General features: G+C 36.8%; 1 protein-coding gene across 2 annotated transcripts in view; it reads left to right on the top strand.

Annotated features, from left to right (window-relative positions):
• STXBP6 (syntaxin binding protein 6) overlaps positions 1–24,670 on the top strand; it is a 106,662-nt gene that overhangs the window by 22,161 nt on the left and 59,831 nt on the right. For both annotated transcript variants that reach the window (XM_035328042.1, XM_035328041.1), the window contains one exon: positions 17,896–18,079. In XM_035328042.1, coding sequence (XP_035183933.1) covers positions 17,926–18,079 — 154 coding nt within the window. In that variant the 5' untranslated portion in view covers positions 17,896–17,925. The remainder of the gene's footprint in view (positions 1–17,895; positions 18,080–24,670) is intronic.

Consider the following 24,670-nt stretch of genomic DNA (forward strand, 5'->3'; position numbering starts at 1 on the left):
ACTGTGTAAAGAAAACAGTTTGAAAGTATTTTATCTGACGTATCAGAACAACCTACTCCATTTGGAAGAAATGTTTTCTGATTTATTTTAAGGTACAGGGTAGACAAAGAGTGGCATAATTTCAATATTTCTTTTCAAACCTCTGAAACTAGATTCATTTTGATTTTTATTAGGGAGAATAAAATGGGAACATGTTACAAAATTACATCTCTAAAGCCAGTACTTCTCTGGCTATCACCAAGTGATTTGCTGATGGAAATGCTGGTGTCCTGAACTATGTACGATACAACTGTGTCGTAGCTGTTAGGTTCTGTGCCTTTTGCATCTTTGTCAGATAGCTGGCACTGCAGTTACCAGACCTGAATGTCACTGTCGCATGTTGGTTGCTTTGCTGCAAAAAGAGAAAATAAAGGCTGGTAGGGAAGTGGTGATTGTAGTGTTGTTTTTGTATTGGTCATATCAAAATATGCATTTTACTAAGGAATTGCTGGGTGTCTCATACAGTGGTACTAAATTCTTAAGTCTCCAACTCACATTCCATCTGTTTGATCAGAATTATTAGTCTTAGTTTGGGCTGCTTCTATGTCTCATGTTAGAAGTATGTGCTTGTTATTTAGTTGCCAAAGGGTTTCTTTGCAGATTTTCAGCATTTCAACTGTTTGGATGCATGTCTACTCTTGCATTTGGTATGAAAAGCTGTGAGAAAGATCTTTCTTTTTCAGGATTGAACCTTATCTAAGGCAATGAATAACGAGCAGAGATCCCCTTAAATGCTAGTGGAAAGTACTATATTGCGCATAAACAGGATATTTTGGAGTTATAAGTTTCTGAACGTGTTTGGAGCTGATTTGCAGTCCCATTGATTTTACTGAGATATGAGTGCTTATCCTCTGTTAATGTTTTGACCTGCCAGGTTTTCTTTACTGAAATGCAAATTATATGCACCTTAGAGTAGTGTTGCGAAAGAAACTGGATAAAAAGGAGGAAGTACTATGTTAGAAAACAGTGAGCCATGTGCAAAGGAGGATACAGTGATGACAGGGTGGGGGAGGAGATAAGTATACACAGGTAAATATATCTCTGTTGCACTGGTTGATGCTGGGATTCTGTGCATTTTAGGGTTAGACAAAAACAAATGTTTACAGAGGGAGGAGGCAAACACCATGTAATGGTTACTAACTTAAGTTAGTGCAATTCCACCAATATTATGCCAGTGTGTAATGAAAAACACTGTGTTAAAAAATTAACAAAATTTTCTAAATGAAAACACTCTACTGTTTGGAGTTCTGATATCAAACTAAACAATGTTGAAAGTTATCAGTTATTTGGGAAACTGTACTTGGGTCTTATTTGCTTCTTGTGACATTAAAATAACAAAATATTATTTTAATGTTTAGTTTTTGATGCGTAAGACCTATGGAAATAAACTTTAAAGTTCAAAACCTGAATATTTAGAAGTTGCACAGTTTTGCAGCTCATAATTGGGAAAGTAATTCTTTATTGGCAAGAGAATGTTTTATTTTTCTTAAATAAATTTTTCAAACATCTTCAGCATCCACTGCCATTTCAGTTTTGAGACAATAGTGTTAAAAAAGGTAAGGCAGGAGCATGACTGAGGTTTCTAACATGCTTTATTTCCTGCATACAAAGTGAAGCCTGATATTTTATGAGCAAGACATACTAAAGTAATTAATTAATCATAAACAAAATAGCTGTCTCCTAGAAGAAGGAAAAAAAATGCTGGGGATAAGAATGAGTCATGGGTTTGGGAACTGTGCTGGTCTCTGTGTGGTGAGATCACCAGAAGACTTATGGGTTTTCAGTGTGCTTTCCAAGACAAAAAAAAAAACATATTGTGAAGTCAGTAAAACCTTCTTTTTATCCGTTAGGTTTTGAAATACTGGCTAGTGAGGATACTGTATCCCTGTATTCTCTGGATTTTGTGCTGTAGTGCCTAAAGTCAGAGCCATCTCTTCCTGGCTCCGAGCAGGTGACTGTACTCGGATTAGAGAATTAGATGTCGTCAGATTGTCTCAGACCGGTGGTCAGGTGGAAGAAGAAAATGACTCTCAAATTATTGGGCTTGCATGGGAAGCAGGGAACAAGGGACGTTTCTTCTTCTCCCTGTCCAAAAGAAATATTTCAAGTGAACGGTCTTGAAACAATGGGTTTATTTTTTCACTGAGAAGTTATTCAGTGAGGATAACCCCCAGTGAAGTTCTATGCTTTGCAGCCATTGTTGCCTGCATGTGGCAAATTACTGCTCATGAAACAAAATGGTGTCAGTAACTGTACACAGACTTATTCTCTGAACTGTCATCAGCATTAGCTGTTTCATCTCTTGCTCACAGAATACATTCTCTGTGGTTAAGTACTGGTTCCAGGAATTGCAACATACTGTGCATGTGTCTGACAAAAGTAGAATTTCCTGGATGTTTTATAAAAAATACGCTCATCTTAAAATGCAAGTGAGAAGCATAGGCCAAATCATATTATGCTTACCCAATGCATAACCTTGATCATAATCTGGAAGAATGCAGCAAGCAAATGTAATGTTCCTCAACTCAATTGGGTATATTTTAAAGATCCAGCCTTCTTATCTGGTATTTGTTCCATCCTTTTTTCATTGTTGGGACCAAGCCTTTCTGCCATTGGCACGTTCTTGGTAAAACAGGTAAACGCTAGCATCTAAACAACCTAGAGTTTAGCATGGTATGGCATGCAGAAGATCACAGTTGAGAAATCATGAAGGGGACATAATAAGCAACATGAAGGAATACCTACCCCGAATCCCTCCTTTCCCCCCTCCCCCCTCCTTGTAAACTGTAAATTTAACTTACAATTAAAATTATTTTTTAATTATAAGAATTTATAGCAGGCCCTTGTGTTTTGCCAGTAGAAGCTATTTCCAAGCACATGAAGGACAAGAAGGTGAGTAGGAAGAGCCACTGTGGTAAATTATGCTTGACCAACTTGATTACCTTTTGTGATGAAAGAATTTCCTCAGAACACGAGAAGAGAGCTGTGCAGAATGGACAAAATGAGGATATATGTATACCCAGTGAAATGTATTTATTCCTGTTCTGATGTTATAGCACTTTTAGAAGCGGGGATTTGCCTCCCTTTTTCCATAGCTCCTGTTCATTTTGTTTTGTCACTGCCAGAGTGGGGGTTCTCTCTTTCCCTGTTCTCATTCCTCCTAGGAGATTGTGATATGGGGGGGGGGTGGGGGGGGGAGGGGGAATTACTTGTTCAACTTGAATGTTAAGATTATTTTTAAATCTCCTGTGGCAAAATATTTAGCAACTGTACTACCTACCAAGAGCTTCCTAATCTAGCACTTCTTGCATTTTGGATTATACTCTGTTTTTTAATTGGTATTTCAGTGGATGTTCTCAGTGTCTCTCTTTTTCCTTTCTTCATTGCAATCTGGGATTGCCCTCTTCTGTAAGTTTCTTGACTTTACCTACACCATTTTGACAAAAATACATTTTTTTTTATCTGCACCTTTCCTTCCCTGTAACCATGCCTAGTTAGTATGTAGATTGCAAACCTGTTAAGGTGGCTATAGTGGGCTCTTTATTTTAGATTTAATGTTGCGAAAATGCTCTTTGTAATGTGGATAAACCAGGCACTGAAATGAGCCTTGGTCTTGGAACTTTTGGAATTTGTTTTTCAATTTCTTTGCTAAATCTTGATAGCCAGAATGAAGTGAACTTGTTTGAAATAAATTGTCATAGTGCTTCAGTCTAATGAGTGGACAAGTTTCCACTGGATTCTTCAATGGATTCTGAAACCATGTTTATTTAAATACTGACTGTGTGGAGAAAAAAAGTAAAGTAAAAGGTAAATTTAAGTTTGACTTGGATTATTCATTATTATATTAACTTTTTTTCTTCTTTTAATGTAGTTGATTTTGTAGGTGGGTGGTTTTAAGGAGTTACGTATCAGGAGACAATGCTACTGTTTGTCTTTGTTTTGCTTTGTCTTGAGCTTCTCCGTCCTGGAATATATGAAAGGAAAAGCCTATAGCAAAGTGAGATTACTTTGTCTAATAGAAGATATCAAAGTCTAGTAGTAATGGGTGGTGCTTTGTGTGAGTAGAGCTGACATGTCCTGTGGAGTATTGAAAGAGAAAAATCAAAGCTGTAAAGCGGAGTCTGTAGGCTTATTGCAACAGGCCATTATAACTGATGCCTCAGAAATGATGATGTGTAGGATTCAAGAGCAATCAAGTTAAAGAGTGTAGTTCTCAGGCTTGTTTCTAAAGGCATCTGCAGAGCTGAGAGTGTAGTTTCAAGACTGAGTTAACGAAGTGAGCTGTAGATTATTGCCCAAAGTAGTACATGTTCTTACGAATTCCCGTGTTGATACTAATGAAGTGCAGCTGCAAATTTTAGTAGAGAACTAGTGTTCTGATGAATCAGCAAAAAGCTGCGAGATGAAAGAGGCTGACCACTTCATTTGGCAGCATCCCACAGTTAAACTGGCATAAGCTGGTGCTGAAAAGCAGCTTTTGGCTGAGAACAGGATTATATTGATTTCTTTGTGAAATAGTTTTCCTACCTGTAATCGGATATGTCTAACTTTGAGCTATTCTAGTATTACATCTATGTATTGATACTCTTGCGTAGTGGTGTCTTGGTTTTGCACACGAAGGATTTTTTTCATAAAGCTGTTTGTGCTGGAAGAAGAATATTATTCTTAAGATAAGCACGTATGTATTTACTTGGATTCCTTTTCTAGTCTGAACATCATGGTAGAGGATGCATGGCTTGCAGTTGTTTTCTCTTGCATTGTATTGTATATGTGCCTTTGTTAAAGATGTAATCTATATCTTCATGTTGCTCTGGCAGAAAGTATCTGTTGGATAAAAATCATGATTGTGTGGGTTATGTGCTTGTTCTTTCAATTGGATGCAGTTTATCTAAGGGTATTGCTAGGGAGCATGCCTTTTTGTGTTGTTTTTGTTAGATGGTTTCTGGCAGTAAAAAGTCTGGAGATGTCGTTTTCTTTGTAATATCAATATTTACAGCTCAGCTCTAGATATAGGATGTATTAAGTTGACCTGGGCACAGAACCATTGCAGAGGGTCTGTTGCTGTGGAGGTAGTTAATTTTTATACTTCTGAATTTGACATGGAGAAATTCTTTATCCAGATGAAAATGTATATTTCTAAACTTGATGTACTTCTGGAGCAATGGTTATCTTTGTATAAACCTATGAAGATGTTTTGAGAGATGTTGTTTTAGGGTCTATAACTGTGCCCATCATTTAGAGAGAATGTAAATTATTCATAGGTAAGTTGTGAGTGGGAGGATATCTGATACATTGATTGGGCTGGGATCAGTTTGAAAGATGCAGTTGGTTTGTTTTAAAGCAGCCCTCCTGCATTGACACATTAAATGATTAGATGCCTAAGAGTTATAAACGTAAGTTCTATAAGAAAGAAGCATAGAGTCATTCCTAAACTTCTGAAATGAATGTTGCAGGGGTTTTTGTGTTTTGTGACCTCTCATATAACCTTCCCCTCCTCCCCCCCGCCAAGTTTCTTACACAAGCTTAGATGTCATTTTTTTCAGTCTACCTTCTCATGCCATTGTGTATTGTAATTCAGACATGTAAAACTTAATTCTTGAAAATGAAAGCATTGAGGGAAAGGTATGCTACCATCTCTCTTTTGGGAAAATGTAAAAACAGGATAGAAAGGACTTACTGCTTTGGCTTTTGGCTGTTTAGGTTCCCGTCTCTTGTGCATCTCTGTACTGTAATACTTATCTCAGATTTCAGTGTAGAAATAGAAAGTGTTACAGTGTGTTGTACAGGTATCCATATATTGATTAATACAGCACTGATCTTTAAGATTTTTTTTATCTACAAGTTATTGCTTTATGTAGATTCATAAACCTGATGAAAATTTTCATATCCTCAGGAAATCACTTGTGATATCTTGTGGTGTGTTTATATACATATATATATTTTAATCTGGTTTCCAAAGGGTTATCATCACCTGACAGGATGATTTCTCTCTGCCACCTACATGTTTAATGGAAATTTTCTATCTGTTAAAATAGAATGCTAATTTGCAATCAGTGATCAGTGGTAAAACTATGAAAGCATCAAAGGAGAGGAAAAAGCCAACAGTTTCCTTTCTAGCTTTCTCAGATTTCTGTAAGACTAAACAAGACATTCATTTGAAAAATAAATCTTCATAAGGTCTGTTTGCAGTAGTTTTTCCATTAATTTTGTCAGGAGTGCAGAGTCAAACAATCAGACATGGTTGGAGGGGGGATGGATAGTGTTTCTAATAATTTCTGAGATAACATCCCTTGAACAAAACACTTAACAAAGCCATTTTATTTATTTATTTATTTTTGTAGTTTTCTTCTATTTGTAAGACTTTTGGGAGTTTTGCAAGTTTAATTCGGCTCACCCATTTTGAACTGTGGGATATTTACTCATGGAGGATTCGTGGGAAGTAGTATGCAATAAGTCAGAAATGTCTTCAACTCATGTTATTTGCCAGAAAAATCATACTTAACTGCAAGAATATATCAGGACACTACTAACAGATGGTTTACTACTTTTGCATGGTTTTTGTTTTCCCTCAAGTAAAATGTTGGTGTAATGCTTTAAAAGAGGTCTCTCTGCCCATACAAAGATTTTGGTATCTCAGAACTGGGTGGTGGAAAAAGTCTGACAAAAGCCAATAGGTACTGATACATTTCGTTCTTAAAAGAATTATATATTTTGTCAGTAAGTGATTTTTTGCTCATGTATTTGGAGATATTTTAAAAATGTTTTTATTTACCTGAAAAAGCTGATTCACCTTGTGTGGGTGAAGTAGAACACTTAAATTACTTGGAGTTATGTTTCATCCCCTTGTATTGCTCTGCTTTTGTACTCTTCCCTGGTATTAAAAGTAATATAAAAGGAACATCCCTTGTGTTTACTGAGTTTACTTCCCTTTTCCTCAGATGTGGGTGTTGCAGGTTGCAGATCAGAAAATTGAAAATCTTGAGCCTGAGAGACCCAAGTTCGTTTCCTGCTTCACTTTGAGGTATTTGATTTAATAGATATTGGTAATGTGAAAAAAATTACAGCTTATACCAGTACTAGTTACATCAGTGTGAGTAGAAATAAAACTGAAGTTTTTAGAAACATGATGATGTGAGAGTGTGTGAAAGTGCACTGGTTGGAGTAAGCCATTGGCAAGAGCACTGTAAGACAGCTGAAGCAGGTTTTTTATTTAAAACACCTTCAACTAAAACTGCAGTAATTTCCTATCTCTTTAGCAACCTGTATGCTAAATTATGAGTCCATTTAACACCTGGTTATTCAGTAATTAGCTAAACAGTACTTGCAGAGTTTGTCCTTGTTGAGCAGCTGTGATTGTTCATGCTAATAAGGGAAAATTGTGTTCCTCTGAGACGTCTTTGCCAGAGTAGCTCCCCAGACTTAATGTGCTCTAGTTGCATGGGACGTACTGCAGTAATAGCATTGCATAGCATCTTTGGATATTTGCAACAGGTTCTGATGGAATTTATTGCAGAAATCAGAGTGTATGCTAACAAAGCCTAATTTCCAGTTTGTCCTTTTGCCATGCCTCAGTTTTGTCCAACAAATAATGGAATCAGTACACCAAGAAATTTGTTCCTATCTTGAGACATCCTTTATTATCAAGGAGAAACCTTCTATGAAATCCTGTGTTTCACCACTTTTTATTCAGTTCAATTCTGTGGATTCCTTTTTTCAAGTTTTGGTTTTGAAAAAAAAAAAAAATGTTTAGGTTGTCTTCAGCCAGCCAATTTCAAACTTCCATCAGTGTGGTAGAAGTTCCTGACATTTCGGAATCTGTCCTTTAATCATTGCTTCATGATCAGTACAAGCTAACACTGCCAGTGCCTAAGGCAGTCCCAGTGTTATTCCTGCTTTTCCTTTCCATGTGCTGTCACAATCAGCTGTGTAGTGATTTGAGTCAGGGAGCTGATCTGAGTAAAACCAAAACTAATTACTATTTTTCTGCTTTTAAACTGGGTTAAACCTGGATTAATTCTCTTGTCTAGTTCACTGCACTACTATATAAGCACTCTTTCTGTCATAAGGACTAAAAGGGCACAGAGAAATCGATCATTTCTGACAGCACAGATGCACTAGGTGGGCATAAATTAATTGTGAAACAACAGAAACTTCTGAAAGAAGCTCTGAACACTACAAATGGCAGTCCTTCAAACTAGTTTTTCTTTCATTAGGGAATGGGGGCTGCTCTTTCTCTCCATAGTTCTTTAATTTCATTTATTTAATAGTTTTTCTTTCCAGACATATTCAATGAACAATGGAATAAAACCTATTTTTTAAGGAATCAGAAGGTGACTAGAGAGAACTCAATTGATTTGTTTCTATGATAAGGTATTAGACCATGTGAGTAAGTTAGAGCTGGCAGATAGATTGCAACTTTAAGGATGCCTTTGAAACGGTCTCATGTGATATGTCATGAGTGAACTAGGGAAACGCAGTTTATATGGAAATAGCATAAGATGTAGGAACAGAAGAATGATTGTAGAACTGTTTTCAGAGGAGTTGGTATCTTTCTTGTTCTAACTGGAGGAGTGAAGGGAGGCTGTGTTAGCTCCCAAACTGTTAATGACTAAAACTATGAAACACAGAATGTGCATACTAACTTTCAGTGGGTGTCAATCCAGAGAGATCTGCAAATGTGGAAAGGCAGGCTTGGAATTCAAAATGATCTTACAGTATTGAAGAAATAGCTTGAAAGTAGTAAATACAAAAATCTCTTGTTAAGTGGGAGTAACGAGTTACTTAAATGTCAAATGAGAAACAAGTTGTGTAGTAGTAATTCTTCAGAACACCTGAAGAATGTAGTAGACGAGGGCTTTCGCTCTCATCTACGTCTTTTGCTGACCTTTTGGAAAAGATCTGCATATGGTAGTCTCACCATAAATAGGAATGTTAACTGGAAGATCTATAAAGTAGCGCCTCCAGTTGACTTTGCCTTAAAAGAAGCTGTGAGTCCATACTTGAGGACTGCTATCCAAAAAAGATGTAAGCTCATGGGAGGGAGTCTAGAAAGGTCAGGTGTCTGGAAGCCTAATTGTGAGGAATGACAGAAAGAACTGTGATAACTCAGCCTGCAAAGTCTAAAGGCAGATTTAATAACTGGTCTTAACAGCTAAAAATGTCTAAAAGGTTGTAAGAATTAAGCTGACATTTTAAGACTATGATTTTCAGTGTTGCTATGCGGAAGTAGTAGCTCTTGCTGCTATGAATGTCCTGATGTCCTGAAGTAATAAATATAACTTCCCACAAATGCAAATGTGGTATCTCTGGGGCTTTGTTAAAACATCTGGCAGTTCCTGAGTTTCTCTGTGAATCTTTTTGTGAGGTTAAAAACATTCCTGTTGCAAAAAGATGATTCCAAGGGCAGTGTTCCAAACCAGTTCTTGGTTGGCCTTTAATAAAACAGTTCATGCTTTGAATAGCGTTGCTTAATGTGGTATTCTCTCTCCTTAGTTTCAAACTCATGCCTCCTCAAACAATTGTGACTTTCAGTTCTGGGACTCTTATAATATGAAAATACAGTAACTCATCCAACCATGTGCCTTCTTGTACCAACTCCTATATAATTTTGTATAACTTCTGGACAGAGTTCAGGACAGTCTCAAAAAGAGCCCAGTTATCCTGCATCTTCTGCTTTTGCTAACATCTGTCTTGAGGAAGTAAGGGTAACTGATGTTGTGTGATCCCTCTTACTCTCTGTTTTAATAGACCTCTACTAGGGCAGAGCTCAAGAATGAAAACAGCTGCTCCGTCTTGTGCACAAAAGTGGATGTGGTCCTTGTTAACCACTTGCAGAATTCCACTGATATCCATGGTAATCTCTCATTGTAAGTACGTGCTTGGAGCTTGTGTGTGTGTGATAGAGGGAGGTAAACAAAACTTCAAGGTGAACTTTTGGGTTATGTTATGGTCTGCCAGACTGAGGCACTTGATGATGTAGACTCAAAAGTACCTTTCTGGTTTGCATCCCCATTTCCTTATAAATACCATTCAGAACTCTTTTTAGACTTATAGGTCCTTGCAAGTTGCACAGAACTTAAATCATATTCCTTTGGGATGAAAGGTTCATCCTGCCTAGGGTGAAGAACCATGTCAAGCATTGATATTTTAGTTGCTTATTGCTTCTATTAGACATTAAAATACTACAACCATGTGCTTTGCCAATCCTGTGTGTTTTTTTCTTGATTAAAAGCATTACATGTTCTCGAGCCATGAAGTGTTGTACCCAGCATGTCCATTCCCATTCCATTCAACTTATTCTAGAAGCCCTTTGAGAGATTCATAGATAATTCAAACCAGGCTGCTTTAAGGGGTCAAAAAAAAAGAAAACCCAGTGCTGGTGTGCTGTTGAACACCTGTTCATAGCTTGTTCAATCCATAGCTTGGTTAAAAACAGTTAAGGGTTGTAATTGTGAACTACAATATGGCTACCAGACATTGGATCATGTGGTTGACTGGCCTCTGTGAGATCCACTTAAGGGGCTTCTTTGTTGTTTATCTTTTGTTTTATTTGTATCTTGTTTATTTGTTGTTTTAGATTTAGGAACCGTTGCTCTCTGAAGTCTGCTCATGTCCAATTCAGCTTGATTGGGCAAACAGATTGTTTAGTAATTATATTTGTAAGTAAAAACACATTGGGTGACTGAATTACCACTTAAGTGTCTGGCTGCACAAATATATTTACAATTCCATAATTTTCATATTTTAGAATTAATATTTTATTCAAATGAACCTCTCATCACAGAGAGCTTATTTGAAAAAGTAAATTGGAAGTGTGACTTCAAACAAAAGCTCTGGAAAGTGTTCCCCCCTGCCCAGTAAATAGTTGGAAAAACCTTGAACTCTTGTTATTAGGGTATAATAGATTTCTTTTTTTCTGGCCTGTACAATGGTTGCTGCTAATTAAAAATTTCTCAAAATCAGTTTTCACTAATAGAGGAATCACAGAAGATACTCTGATCTGTTATTTCAATCATTTTAAAGATTTTTACCTCAACTTTTTAAACCAAAGTTGGTCTACTGGTTTAATCCTTGTTTGCAGAGCTAACTAAACTTGGTGTTATGCTTCTAGGTTAACGTTAACTTAAAATTACCTACTGCAGACGAGCTCTAGAAACTGTATGTTTTAACATTTGGTTTTGGAGGACTTATACGTTATTTGTCTTTGTGCTATGATGCTATACTTCTCCAAATATGTAATAACTAGTTGTTTGAGACAACAAGAAATAGAAAACTTTTGATAAATGGAAATGATCAAATACATAGTCTCAATGTTTCTAGCAAGTAAATACCAGATAGTTATCAGAATAGAAGAGGCTGGGTCCTTAATAATGTTGTCTTACAATGATGTCTAAAGTCGAGGTATTCTGTCAGGATGGCTAAAAGTGAATTTGTGTGCTGGTTAAAGCTATCAGTGCAGCCCAGCAGTAGTTGGTTGCTCAGGATTTCACGCTGTAAGCAGTATTGCAGCAGTTACCCTGTCCTGTGAGCCCATTCCTGCTTGTGATTAAACAGTATCTTAGCATGCAATGATGCTTAACATACTGAACGTTTTTTTAAAACATTCATTCTCTTATTTCTTACTTCATTTCTTCTTGCTGATTTACAGCTGTTAAAGTTCTGCATGCTGAGGATTAGTTTCCCCAGTGTGTCTGTGTAGCATTACCTCAGCATGGATATTGCAACTCCCTTTCTTTGCACTTGTTTGCATGGCCCTAGAAAACATCTGGGTGTAAAGATAAGTCAGGTGTGTGTTGGCAGGCTGCTGGAAAGCAGTCTGAGTTTTTGGCTGACCAGCAAACTATTTCTGCTCATTGTTTCTGAATGTGAGGGATCTCTTCAGGTATCTTCTTAGTTTTATTTAATATATTTTTTTTTAGAAATTACCTTTAATTCCTGCTTTCTCCTCTGTTCCATATACTGTGGACTGGTCAGCTTGTTCTTAGGAGGAAATTTTACTGATACAAATGCCGTGGGAAAGCATTGTAGCAGAGAAGGGTTTGAGGTGATGCAGCGTACATCAGGCACTAGATCAAATCTGCACGGAAACCTCTTCTCTCTGGCATTTGTGTAGCGCTGCGGGTGCGGTGAGCATCCAGACATCCTGCTCCATAGGACTGCAATGGCTGGAGTGAACACCCGCAGGAGGAAAATGGAATTTTCTTTGTTCAGCCAAGAGCATCATTAGAATAATTTGAGCAGAATCAAGTGTGTAGAACAAAGGAAGTGTGAGGCAGGTTAGTGTGGTCTCTTTACTAAGACTCATGCATTTACTGAAATGTTTAAATCCCCCTTGCCTCAGAGGGGTAGGGCCTTGGGGCCTGCCCTGCCCCTGTCAGGAATGTTGTGAGCAGAAACTCTGCCTTCCCACGGCTCAGAGAGCCTGCAATAACATTTTCTACTTTAAGGCAGTTTATATTTGAGCATGTTTCCAGGATAATTACTTTTTTTTGGCCTAGATATTGAAATGGATACTTCTGAAGGAAACTGAGACCAGCACCTTTTTTTTTTTTTTTTTTTTTTTTTTTTTTTTTTTTTTCTGAGGCACCAAGCAGCTGAGATGAGAACTGTCATGTACAAAACTGAACCATTCACTGAGAAAGATCGTGTTGTTGTCCCATTATAACCACAAGTTGTGTGGTTAAGGTACGGTTTATAGAGGTCAGTGCTTCAGTCCCTCGGGCTTATTCTGATTCCCCCAACTGTTGGGTAAGACCTACGCGATTAAATTCAGAGAAGACTCCATGATTAAAAAGGAACACTTCACAGCCCTGAATAAATTGCCTAAAATTTCACAGATGTGTATTTATGAGTTGGATCCTCTTGGATAGATTGCAGAGAGGTGGATCCTGAGACTTACATAGAAATGAATCCATTTTATAGGGAACCACCACTCCAAATCTATCCAAAAGAGGATCCAAAAAGAGGAGATTTCATATTTTGGATGTTTGAATCTGTCTTTTCATTCACAGGGAGATGACATCTGGAATTGATAGTGATGGCTACCATTCTCCAAACTGCATTCTGAATCTCTCTCTGTGCATCAAACAAAAAGGAAAATAAAATATTGTTAAAAAGTAAATTAAGAACAGTCCAGAACTGATACGAAAAAAAAAAAATCACATAATGGCTTACATTTTTTAGTTGATCCATATATTTTTTATTTTGCCTTTTACTTTTCAAAAATCTATTGAAACTTACTGCCCAGGCCTTTCTCTCAAGTAAGCTCAGGGTTTGAAATCCTAGGGTTTGAAACACATGCAGTCATGTGTTACTAATAACATAGTACATATTAATAATGATAACAATCCTACTGATTTTAATCTAGGCAATATTGCCTACCTTCTTTTTTCCATCTCTCTGACAAAGATAATTGTAATAAAAAGTATAATAAAGTATTGAAGTATAATAAAGTATTAAAGTATAATAAAAAGTATAATAAAAAGTATGCAGTAATTCAACTATTTCTATATCTACGTGTGTGTATATATATATGTATATATACATACACACACACATATAAAGGTTATGATGACCTGGACAGACAATTTAAAATGAAGGCAAGAAAAAAGCCACTGCAGGAGGCTGAGTGAATTTTTAGCTTTGATACGAAGTCGAACACCAAGAGTCTGGGCATGAATTGCTTTCCTTAATAATTTCCTATGCTTTGTGAGAAAGGAGATTTTTTTTCTCAGTTGTAATTAGATTGCTTTTCTTTAAAGTTCAGTAGATTTCTGATGGCCAAAATAGCCTTAATTCAAATAGCATAAGTTAAAGTGGGGGGAGAAATACTCATATTTCAAAGTATTTGAATCCACACACAGTGGAAATCCACACAGTAGCGGAAAACGGTAATAATTTGAATTCTTCTTGGAGCTAATGCCAAGAACATTACTGTATAAATAAATCTGCATGTACTACATGAAGTCTTGCATGTACAGCCATCATCTTTCCTTAATGAAAAGAGGTTTTTGTTGGAGGATGGAAAAAATTGACAGTTACTCATATGCATTGAGCAAGTCTTCCTTTTTTTTTTTTTTAGTAAAACAAACAAAAATACTGTATTAAAGATTCTTTTGAAAAACAGGAGTGCTGGAATGTTTTACATATTTATCCAAAGGTTATATTAAAGTCTTTTACATAGATCCACCAGTAAATATGGAGAAGGTTACTTATTTATACCTAGCTGCTGCTTTTTGAACTATGAGAAACAATTCAATACAAACTATACTTACTGACAGCTAAATCTCAGAAGTCTGTTTACACCTAGGGATATAACAGTTGGGTTGTTTTTTTTTTTGTTTGTTTGTTTTTTTGTGCTAATGTTGGTTTCCATATTAGATTCAGAAATCATGTCAAGCACACTGTATTAGATTAATCTCGTTATTCTGGCATTTGAGACTGTTGTAAACCATCTATTTAGGAAAGAAGGATCAAAACCTGGGCAGTGAGTGCATACTTTAGTCAGGGGCAACATTGGGTGTCTACTGACGATGTTTGCTACAACTTATGGTCAATGTATTAAAAAAAAAAAAAAAAGAGCATAATCACAAAGCAAATAGCAGCATGCAGCAATATTTGATTCTTCCATGTCACTTCTTCTGTGCCTCTACTGCAACAGGAGAATTTGTCTTGTGATATTGTTTAGCTAGGCAGTATTTAAAAGTTGGATTTTTATGGTTTTCTGCATAAAAGCACTTCCATTGATAGATAAGGATGGGTATATACATGGAGAGATACATTCCTTCTGCTAGGATTAGTATTTCATTTTGATTATTGTGTACGTGGCAGTTATTCTTGTTTCATGCTGTAAGTTGCAGTGCGCATACAAATCAAAGTGATTTGGGAAATTTATGAAACGGGATTTGGATAGTGTCTCTTGTTTATTTGGCCTGCCTCCTGTTCAGCAAAATCCTACTGATTACAGCTATATACATTGAGAACGATCCTTAAACTAAATCTTGAAGTATTATATGAAAGCTTTGAAGCTGTAAAGAAATATTTACTGCTACAACCAATTTCAGGTAAGAAAAACTGAAAATAGGGGGCACTGAATTTAGTGCAATCACTCATTTCTTTATAAATATATCCTCTTTTAATCAAGGAGACCTTTACAACACAGACTGGTTTTGAAATCATGCTTATTTTGCAGTGCATAAATCTTAAGAAAATGTCTGAGAACATCAGTGGTTCGACACTCCAGTTGCAGAATTAACAGCCTCAGATTGTGGCTAGCTAGAGAACCTTTTTCTGTAAAGTTTATTTATTAAATAAATTTATTTATTAAATAAATTTTATTTATTAAATAAATTTATTTATTAAAGTTTATTTTTACCTGAGAGAATGTGTTGGTTTTCCCATAGAGACATTTATTAGAATTTGTTTAAGCATGTGAAGGTCTGACACTGAAGTTATTTTGGTAAAGATTATCAGTCTTTATCTCAGCCAGAAGGAGCTCTGTGTGATTAAAACTGTAGTTACGAGCAGCAACCTTGAATTTTAAATAAATAAATAAAATAGTCCTAATGTGCCAACAGCTCACATGCTGGTATATGCTGCAGTTATTTCCATAATACAGAACAGGAGAAAATTCTGGTACGATCACCACAAATGTGAAAACAGCCTTTTCTAAGTAACTAACAGGTAGATTTATTCTTTTGATTCTTTTTCCATGTTGATATTTGTTGTTAAAGGATAGGTAACTTTCATGGTAGGAGTTAAAAAAATCACATATTTTGGAGGAGCTGAGCATTCTTTCTTGCAAAAACTTCTTTTTCTGAAATTGGTCTAGTTTTATCTTTTAAAAGGGCCACTTTTAAGTGAAATTGATTTTCTTTTTTTGTAGGAATGTATGTAAAATAACTTCACGCTACAATTTGTCAGAACTTGCACAGCTCTAATGTTGGTTAACTGTTCTGAAACTGGAGTGTGCTATTGCGGTTAGTGCCTTTTTTTTTTTTTTTTTTTTTCCGAAGGATTCTATTTGCATCCCAAAATAAATAGCTTGTTAACTTGATTTGGACTAAATTGTGCTCTCTCACCTCCATGAACACTGGTTTTGAAAAAAAAAAACCATAACGGTATCATAAATAGGTACCAACAAAATGCTGAAACTGAAAATGCTAAGACAATTCCTTTTCTGATTATATGTATCTCAGTATGACGGTTCCATGAGTCTCTTGGATTTATTATCTAATCTGACCAGAATTTGTGTTTCTATTGTGATTAAATTGTGGAAAATATCATCTGCCAGTATCATCCCACAGGTAGAATTCATGAGAATTCAAGTTGAGACCTGAATGTGATCATTTAAGGCAAATGAGTCATCTTTTTTGACTTTCCTTTAGAAAGTTTGAAAAGCATGCATGTGCAAGTTGTGTAATAAAAAATGAAAATATATCAGGAGACCTCTCATTAATTTCTGACACAGATTTAGAGGCTCCATGAGTTTTGTTTTTTTTTTTAAAAATTATTATTGTTTTATTTAAATTCTGTAGTATGTTTTACATAGTGTCTGGAAAAGATATACTGGAGACATTTTGTGTTCTTTATATAAATTAACTTAGAGATGGAAACAAAAGATCAAGTAAGGAGAAAGCTGAAGGTAGTGGTGGCAGCATGGGACTGGTGATTCTTGGAGATAAGGAACACTCTTGTTAGGACAGACATTGAGCAAATAGAAAATGGTCAGAGTGAAAATAAGTTAGGCTTGAGAAGTCAAAATGAACCTTGTTCAATTAAAACTTCCCTGAATAAATAATTATAGGGCAAGTGATTTAAAAAGTATATGAGGATCAAAAAAGAGGATTGTTTCTGGCTATGAAGTTTCTTTAGATTTAGCAGTCTGTTAGTGGGACCTACATATTTATTAACAGATTTCACTACGGAATTATTTTGAGTTATAACTCTGTCTTCATAAAATCAGAGTTACATCAGCTCTGTGACTGAGTTCTCTGTTCTTCTGTTAGGCTCCGCTGTAAGTTGTGCTCAGATGCACATTTCTTTTGTTGGACGCGCCTGAATAAGCAGCTTCCCTCCTGCTCCTTCCCTGTTCTCATATGTTTTTTTCTCTCCAAATGTCTCTCCTAAACTGATTGTGCTATTACATGATGAAACAAATTGAGGAACTGACCTGGGTTAAAATTACTTGGCAAAAATGAAGAGGTGTGGTTTTGTCTAAGCTGATTTTTCTGATACTGTTTTCCTGTGCAGTTGCCCAATTGGTAATTACAGAGGGGTCGAGGGGATGAGGTATTAAAGCTGCAAGAATTGCAGGAGCTGCTTAAGGAAGCCCTGTCACTGAAAGCAATGGTCCTGAAAGAATAGTCTTACAGAGATCTAGGCTTCATGTATTTTCTGTGAATGCTGCTACTTGTCTGCCAGTATGACCTAGCTCAGAGTGGAGGCTGATGAATTTGACCACAGGCTCAGTTCAGTTCCTCATTCAGTGCTTTCTCTGTGTACATGGAACAGATGAATTTTCCACTGGTTACCAGAGAAAGAATTAATGAAGCTTTTATGCAGAATGAATTTAGTTACAAAATCTCAGTGAAGAATTTGAATCACACTGAAGTGCTAGTATGGACTGCTCATGCCCAAATAGGCTAAGCTAGTTTGAGACTTTGTGTGGATAACAACAAATAACTTTATGGATGGCTACTTTGAAAATTCTGCCTCAAAGTGTATGAAATTCTCTTCTAAATTCTTTGAATCATTAAAGACTTTATTTCAAGGTCAGAGATGCTAATGTCAATCAGCTGGACTTCCATGTAGCTTTGGAATAGTTCCTAATACTTTTATTTATGATTTTATTTTTAGAGAGTGTCAGTCTGCTATATCTGATCTACAATGAATGCCAAATCTGCAATCAACAAAGAAATATTTGCCCCACATGATGAAAGGATGCTGGGAGCTGTCCAAGTAAAAAGAAGAACGAAAAAAAAGATTCCTTTTCTAGCTACTGGGGGTCAGGGTGAATATTTAACATACATCTGCCTGTCAGGTAAGATTAAAGATTTGGACATCCATTTGTCTGTTTTGGTATATTTTGATTAACTGATTAGATGTTATCCCATAGCTGCAAGGTGCTGGGTGACTCGAATCTTAATAATGGAAGCAGAGAATAATAGCACTTGAAATACAGGCTATTAATATTTATACCATATAATAAATTGAACAGGTGGTTTCATTGTTTAAAAAATGAGGTGTTCTCATAATATAGCTGCAGAATATGAACAGATAGAGTAATTGGAAACAGTCTTTTCTTATCGATGTTAAGATCTTTCTTGGAGGGTTGAACTTCATATTGTTTCTGCTTTTTATGCCCTGAAATTCCTGGTTTGAAGCAAATAAATTCTTTTCATATTTGCACCTGTGTTACAAACTTTTTGGGTCCTTAAATATGCAACTTTCAGTTAAAATATTTTCAGTTCAGTGATACACAGCACCACTGTTGTATTTGATATCCTGACTGGACAAAGGGGTGAAGAAGGAAATAGTTGATTTGAAGGAGAAAATGATGTATAATGATCGGTTTTGAGGTCTCACAGGGAACAGGGAGAAATCATCTATTGCTGCTAATGTGTTCAGGTGAAATTCATTTGAGCTTCTCCAAAGTCAAATCGGTACTAATGAGAGTCTGAGTTTTGTGGAACAGACTACTGTCCTGGTTTCAGTTAGGACAGTTATTTTTCCCTCCTAGTAGCTGGTAGGGTGCTATGTTTTGGATTAGGATGAGAAGAGTGCTGATAACATGCTGATGTTTTAATTGCTGCAGAGCAATGCTTACACTATGCCAAGGACTTTTCAGCTTCTCGCTCTGTCCTGCCAGCAGGCAGGCTGGGGATGCAGCAAGAGCTGGGAGGGGACAGACCCAGGACAGCTGACCCAAACTGGCCAAAGGGGTATTCCATACCATCTGACGTCATGCTAAACAATATATAGGGGTGGCTAGCCGGGGTGGGGGGCCGGCTGCTCGGGGTTGGGCTGGGCATCGGTCAGCGGGTGGTGAGCAATTGCATTGTGCATCACTTGTTTGTACATATTATTATTATTATCATTATTATTTTCTATCTTAATAAACTGTCTTTATCTCAACTCACAGGCTTCACTTTCCCGTTTCTCTCCCCCATCCCAGAGAGGGAGGGGGGAGGGTGAGCGAACGTCTGTGTGGTGTTTAGCTGCCAGCCGGGTTAAACCACAACAACTACATAGTAGTTGTCTGTTTAGCATATGTTGTGCTAGGTATATTTTTACCCTTTCTAATAATGGCAAATGTCCATTCATTTATTTTAGTGTGTATAAATGAAACTCATTGATTGGGTAAACTGTGGTTAACTGTGGTATCACAGATTTTTGGATATATTTTTTCTTTTAAGAATGTAATTTCGCTTATGCTTTGAATACTTTCTGGTTATTATAATTGAAATTAAGATAAATTTCACCAGGATTATGTCTCGAAGCAGTTGGAAAGTAGTTTGTGACACTCGTTTGCCTATAGATTATACCAGTTTTCAGACTTAGCATGTAATTAAGTTGCTTGTTAGGCATTCAGTGCAGTTCTAGATTTCTAGAGATACCCAGCCTTTCTTCCAGGTACCTCTCTCTCTTAGGAAGGCAGAAATCCCCTTGTAGTTTCTGTGTCTACTAAGTGAGTGTGTGTGATTATCTTTGATATCCTAAGGTGCTTTCGTCACTTACATTTTTGAGTATCGGTTGCCTCCTTAGAGGGTGTGTATCTCACTGCAAGTAAAACTAGTGGTCACAGGAAGAAGTGCTCTGTGAAGTTCAGATGATTGAGACTGTTTCTGAAGTAAATGGAAGATTATGTTTCATGGACTTTGTCAAATTTCTTTCCACTGAAAATTATATTAAACCTTTCAAAATGTAGAGTGTAAAACCCAGTGACTCTACAGCTGTTATAAGACGTCACACACATGCACACAAAATGTAGATTTATTAAATATGTTGACAAGTAACATTTGTATATGTATGTACAAGTACCTATGTTAAATAGAAGCTGCAAAGTATCTGTACACACACTGTGAAGACAGTAAGACAAAATAGATTCAACACTTCTTGCTGAGTATTCAGCGTGCCGTTCTTCCCATGTACAGTAGATTCAAGGAAGAGTTTGATTCACCTAGCCTTTTCCCTAAAGTTGTGGTTTGGATACCCTTTTAAGATGTAAAGATTGCAGGCCTCAATTCTCTCAGGTTGTGAAGGAAGCTGAATCTAGGTCTTCCATCTTTGAAATAAATGTTCAGATCACTAACTTGTTTTGAAGCAAAGGCTCAACTCTTACTTGTTCGGCAGTCAGTTTTTAAGAGTTGATTTTTTTTTTTTTTTGAGTCTTCATACTCTAAAGAACAATCCTAGTCTAGGACCACACAGTTTCAGAATATCACAGGTATCCCACCATGTTTCGAATACCCTATTCATGACTAAAGGAGGAGTGGTCTGTGCTTTCAATTTTCTATAGGCTAATTCTGTTCAGAAGGTGGATTGGATTTTTTTTTGCATTGCCAATTTGGGGAACATAGCTTCCATTCAGCTCCCGCACTTCTATGTTCATGTGTAGCAGCCAGAATGGACTTGAAGATGTTACACAGTCTTAGATGCATCTAATGCCATTCTGCAACAGGATAATGCATTATGAGTAGGTAACAGCACATGTCCTGATTTCAGCAGAGTTTCTCTTTGACAAAGAGAAGTATTCAGGGTCTAAATAAAACTACTGAAAAATGTGGTGGTCACTGAAAAGCTCTGTAATTGAATTAGGCGAGTTGTGTGTGGCTTGCTGTTAGTGAGGTTCTGCAGGGGAATGAGACTTTATTATTATTAAATATTTTAATAGCCTATGCAATCAAATACAATGTATGATCAGTAATTTCAGTTGACTTAAGAGGCTTGGGAGGGGACTGCCTGGTATGTTCATATTTGAGGACAGATTCAGAATTCCAGAGTGATCAAAAAGTTGACATAATACAATAGGGTTAAGTGCAATTGCTTATTTAGTCAAGAACAATCAAGAGCACAAAACTAAAGGGTAAGGAACAAATGCTTCTGCCACTGAGGTTAAAGGAAATTGCGACAAGGATAAACTGTTTTGCTCTTCCCAATGGCTATGAAGTAATAATGGTTTTAGCTGCAATGAGTAGGTTTATTAAAAAAAAAAAAAAAATAGTAAGGATATATGGGAATGGCAGTTGTGCTGTGTCCCCAGACAGCCTAAGATGAACTATATATGGGGGTTACAGAGTGTACTTGGTGACTTTCCATTTTTTCTGTGATTCAGTGCAAAGTATGAGAAGCATCAATGGCCAGCTCTAGATAGTAGTTTCCACTTCAAATGACGTATGCTTTAATGCTGAGTGTTGCAACACCTATCTTAGAAACAACTTTATAAGCCCTGTACTCTTTACCCATTTTTTGCCCAGGTTTTGCGATATATTAGGTAAATGTAGTGAGTAGAATATATGCATTCTTAGTTTTCTTAGAATGATTTGTGTGGCCTTTACTAGAAGGAATTTGATAATTTACAGGCTAGAGCTTAGTATATCAGTTGAAAGAGTCCCCTTAGAAACTAACTTGTTACGAGGATTATAAATGTTTGGGGTTATAAAATGTTCTGCCTACCTATAGTTTCATTCAAGATAGGGCATAGAAATCTAGACATCAGCCATTGTAAGAGCTATTTCCACGTTCTACTGTGTTTGTAGCTGAAAAAATAACACTGTTAATAGTTGTGTCTTCCTTTCTCTTTTGAATTTAAAATACATTGTTGTCTATCTGCATTTTTGTAAATGAGGATAGAGATCCTGAGCAGAGGGACTGTATCACTGCCACCTGTAGGACTCAAAGAGCTGGGATAGTAAAGCATTAGAAGAGTCAAATAGTGAAAACAGTGAGATGGGAGAGTAAGAATGATTGTTGCTTCAGATTTTTACTTGAAGTATGTACTGGGCTTCATATTTGACAATACTAAATACTGAATTGGTTAGAAGGAAATACCTATAGATGCTCCAAAAATGTGTACATAATGCCTGTCAGCTGCAACTGAAGGCGGATTAATGTAAGGATGCTGTAGCAAGACTGTTTACTGCAGTTGTGGAGACCTGCAACCTGGAGCCCATTGTAGTGGCAGGGCTGACAAAGTAAGACTGGGAAGCATAGCCAAGAGAGATCTTCTCAGATATTTAGTTGAAGAACAGCAAGCAAGGAGTAGACAGATGGGAAACACAGAGGCTGTAGGCAGAACAGAGAAGATGAAAACTGGGATTTTTTTTTATGTAGGAAAGGATTTGACACAGCAAAAAGGCAAGAAATTCAGAGCTGAAAGTGGATATTTATCACCTCCTCCACACTAGCAGGCCTAGTGACAGTTATTGGATCAGATCTAAGTTTTAAATTTGTCACCATTGTCTTATATAATTGAAATATAAATGTTTAAAATAGCTTTTAGCCTTATTTAGAATGCTGAATTAAATATGAAATACTTAAAAGGTCACTTCAGAGATACAGGGCTCTGGCCATCTCTCCTAGCTGCTTGTGCGCAGTTCTGTGTGTTATTTCCTTTGACATGATATCATTATGGCTTCTAAGTGACTTTTAATATTAAAAAGGTTTTTAATTTCATATAGTGCATTGGAAGTGTTCCAGTTTATACATATGGATGTGGCATTGACCTTTTCGAGACTAAAACTCTATTGCAGTTGCAATACACTGAATGAACCAGATTGTTCCTTTTGAACCTGAATTCCTATGTGTGATAACACTTAGCTGTGCTACTCTTTCAAGTCCTTCTAGTTAAAAATTTGGAGTGTAAGTTTTAAAAGCTAATATTGTTTAAAACTGGGAGTGGAATCCTTTTTTTCTTTGCTGTCTCCAAATGAAATGAACATATTGTTAACATTGGATGGCTTTTATGTGAAAGTACAATCTATTGAGAGTGATGAGGAAAAAAAAGCCCCCAAAGTGCACAGAAATTGTAAGGAACAACATAAACAACATATAGATATAACATATATATATATTCATTTTTTTCTTTCTTCATTAAAATTTAACCTCATTGACCATGTCACAGTTTGTTCAAACAGGCAGTAAATTAGCTTAAAAAGCTATTTGCAGTTACCACAGTGTATGAAGGTGTTTGTTTGTTTGTTTGTTTTTTCTCCTGTTTCTAAGTATACAGAGAGACAGAGGTCTACCTTATTAGCTTAAATAGTTTTGTGAATACCCTCAGTTTGTGCTCTTACAGCACATTTACTTCAGCTAATATCTAACCACGCTGCTTGGTTATGCTTCCAACATAAGCACCGTATTCTATTTTTGCCTCTAGAGCCAACGGTGCCATAAAGTTGTTTTTCCAAATATAAACTTGTTATTCCTTCTAAACAGATGGCTCATGGAGAAGAATATTACCTAGGAGTGGCCTATATCTCTTCTTCCTTTGAAGGTAACTTGACATGGCAGTCAGAAATTCCCCCTAATTTCATGGGGAGTTCCAGTGCTGATAATACGTAATTGACCTGTCCAATTTTCAGTTCAGCTACCAAGCAGAAAGTAGTGGGAAGGAGTTTCAGATCAAAATAATTCATTTTTTCTCCTATGTCTTCTCATTTTTTTCTTGTCAGTTTTGGTCCTGTACTGAAGTGACCATCTCCCAATTTATTTTTTTCATGTTGAAGAAAACATTCCTTTTTCAGGAGCTTGTAGTGCAGAGGATTCTCATGTTTCTTTCTCGGGTTGTGAGAAAAAAAAGTGAATTTCCTTTTTCTGTTTGCTTTCAAGGAGAATACTGTAGTCACCTCATCATAGGGTGTAATGAGGTATTACTGAGTAATTTGTTGGGACAGTTTCCTCTGTTTAAATGTTGTACTGGGGGGTGAGAATGATACTTCAGTATTAATGGTCAGACACAGTGCATTCAATTTGGAGGTGGATCTGGCCTACAAGGATGTCAGGCCCTCTACTGAATGTTTAATTACTTATGCAAAGTGGAACATCATCTACGTGAGAGATTCAGTCAGCTCAGAAGAACATGAATAGTAAATGGTGGTTTGGTCTTCTGCAAGTTGTGTGTGATTTGGACAGCTGTTTGAAGACAACTGCGGGCCAGTTGTGGTGGTTTCCCTAAGCCCACGGACCTCCAGGTTGGCACAACAGGTGGAACATCTGGGCATGCATTGATATGTATGTTTGATCATGGAAGATATCTCCAGTAGCTGTATTCAGCACAAGGGCTGCCAGTTACAAATGGTGGCTTTAAGGTAAAAATTCATATACTGTGTCCCAGTTTACTGGGTTTCTGTGGCAAGGCTTTGGTAGCAGGGGGCTGCAGGGCTGGTGTTATCTGTGAACTTAGCACAGCAGCAGCCCCATGTCAGACAAGAGCTGTCTCCAAAAGGCACCTGCTGCTGGCCAAAGCCGAGCTAGTGAGGGAAGCTGGTTGTGCCTCTGGGAGACCAGATTTAGGAAAGGCAAAAAATAAATAAAATAAATTAAAAAATATATATACCCTGCTGGGCAAGAGCAGCTAAGAGAGAGGAGTAGAAAATGTAGAAAGAAACATCACTGCAGACAAGGTCATTGC

Source organism: Oxyura jamaicensis, chromosome 5 (genome assembly GCF_011077185.1).
Source record: "Oxyura jamaicensis isolate SHBP4307 breed ruddy duck chromosome 5, BPBGC_Ojam_1.0, whole genome shotgun sequence".
Lineage (NCBI taxonomy): Eukaryota > Metazoa > Chordata > Aves > Anseriformes > Anatidae > Oxyura > Oxyura jamaicensis.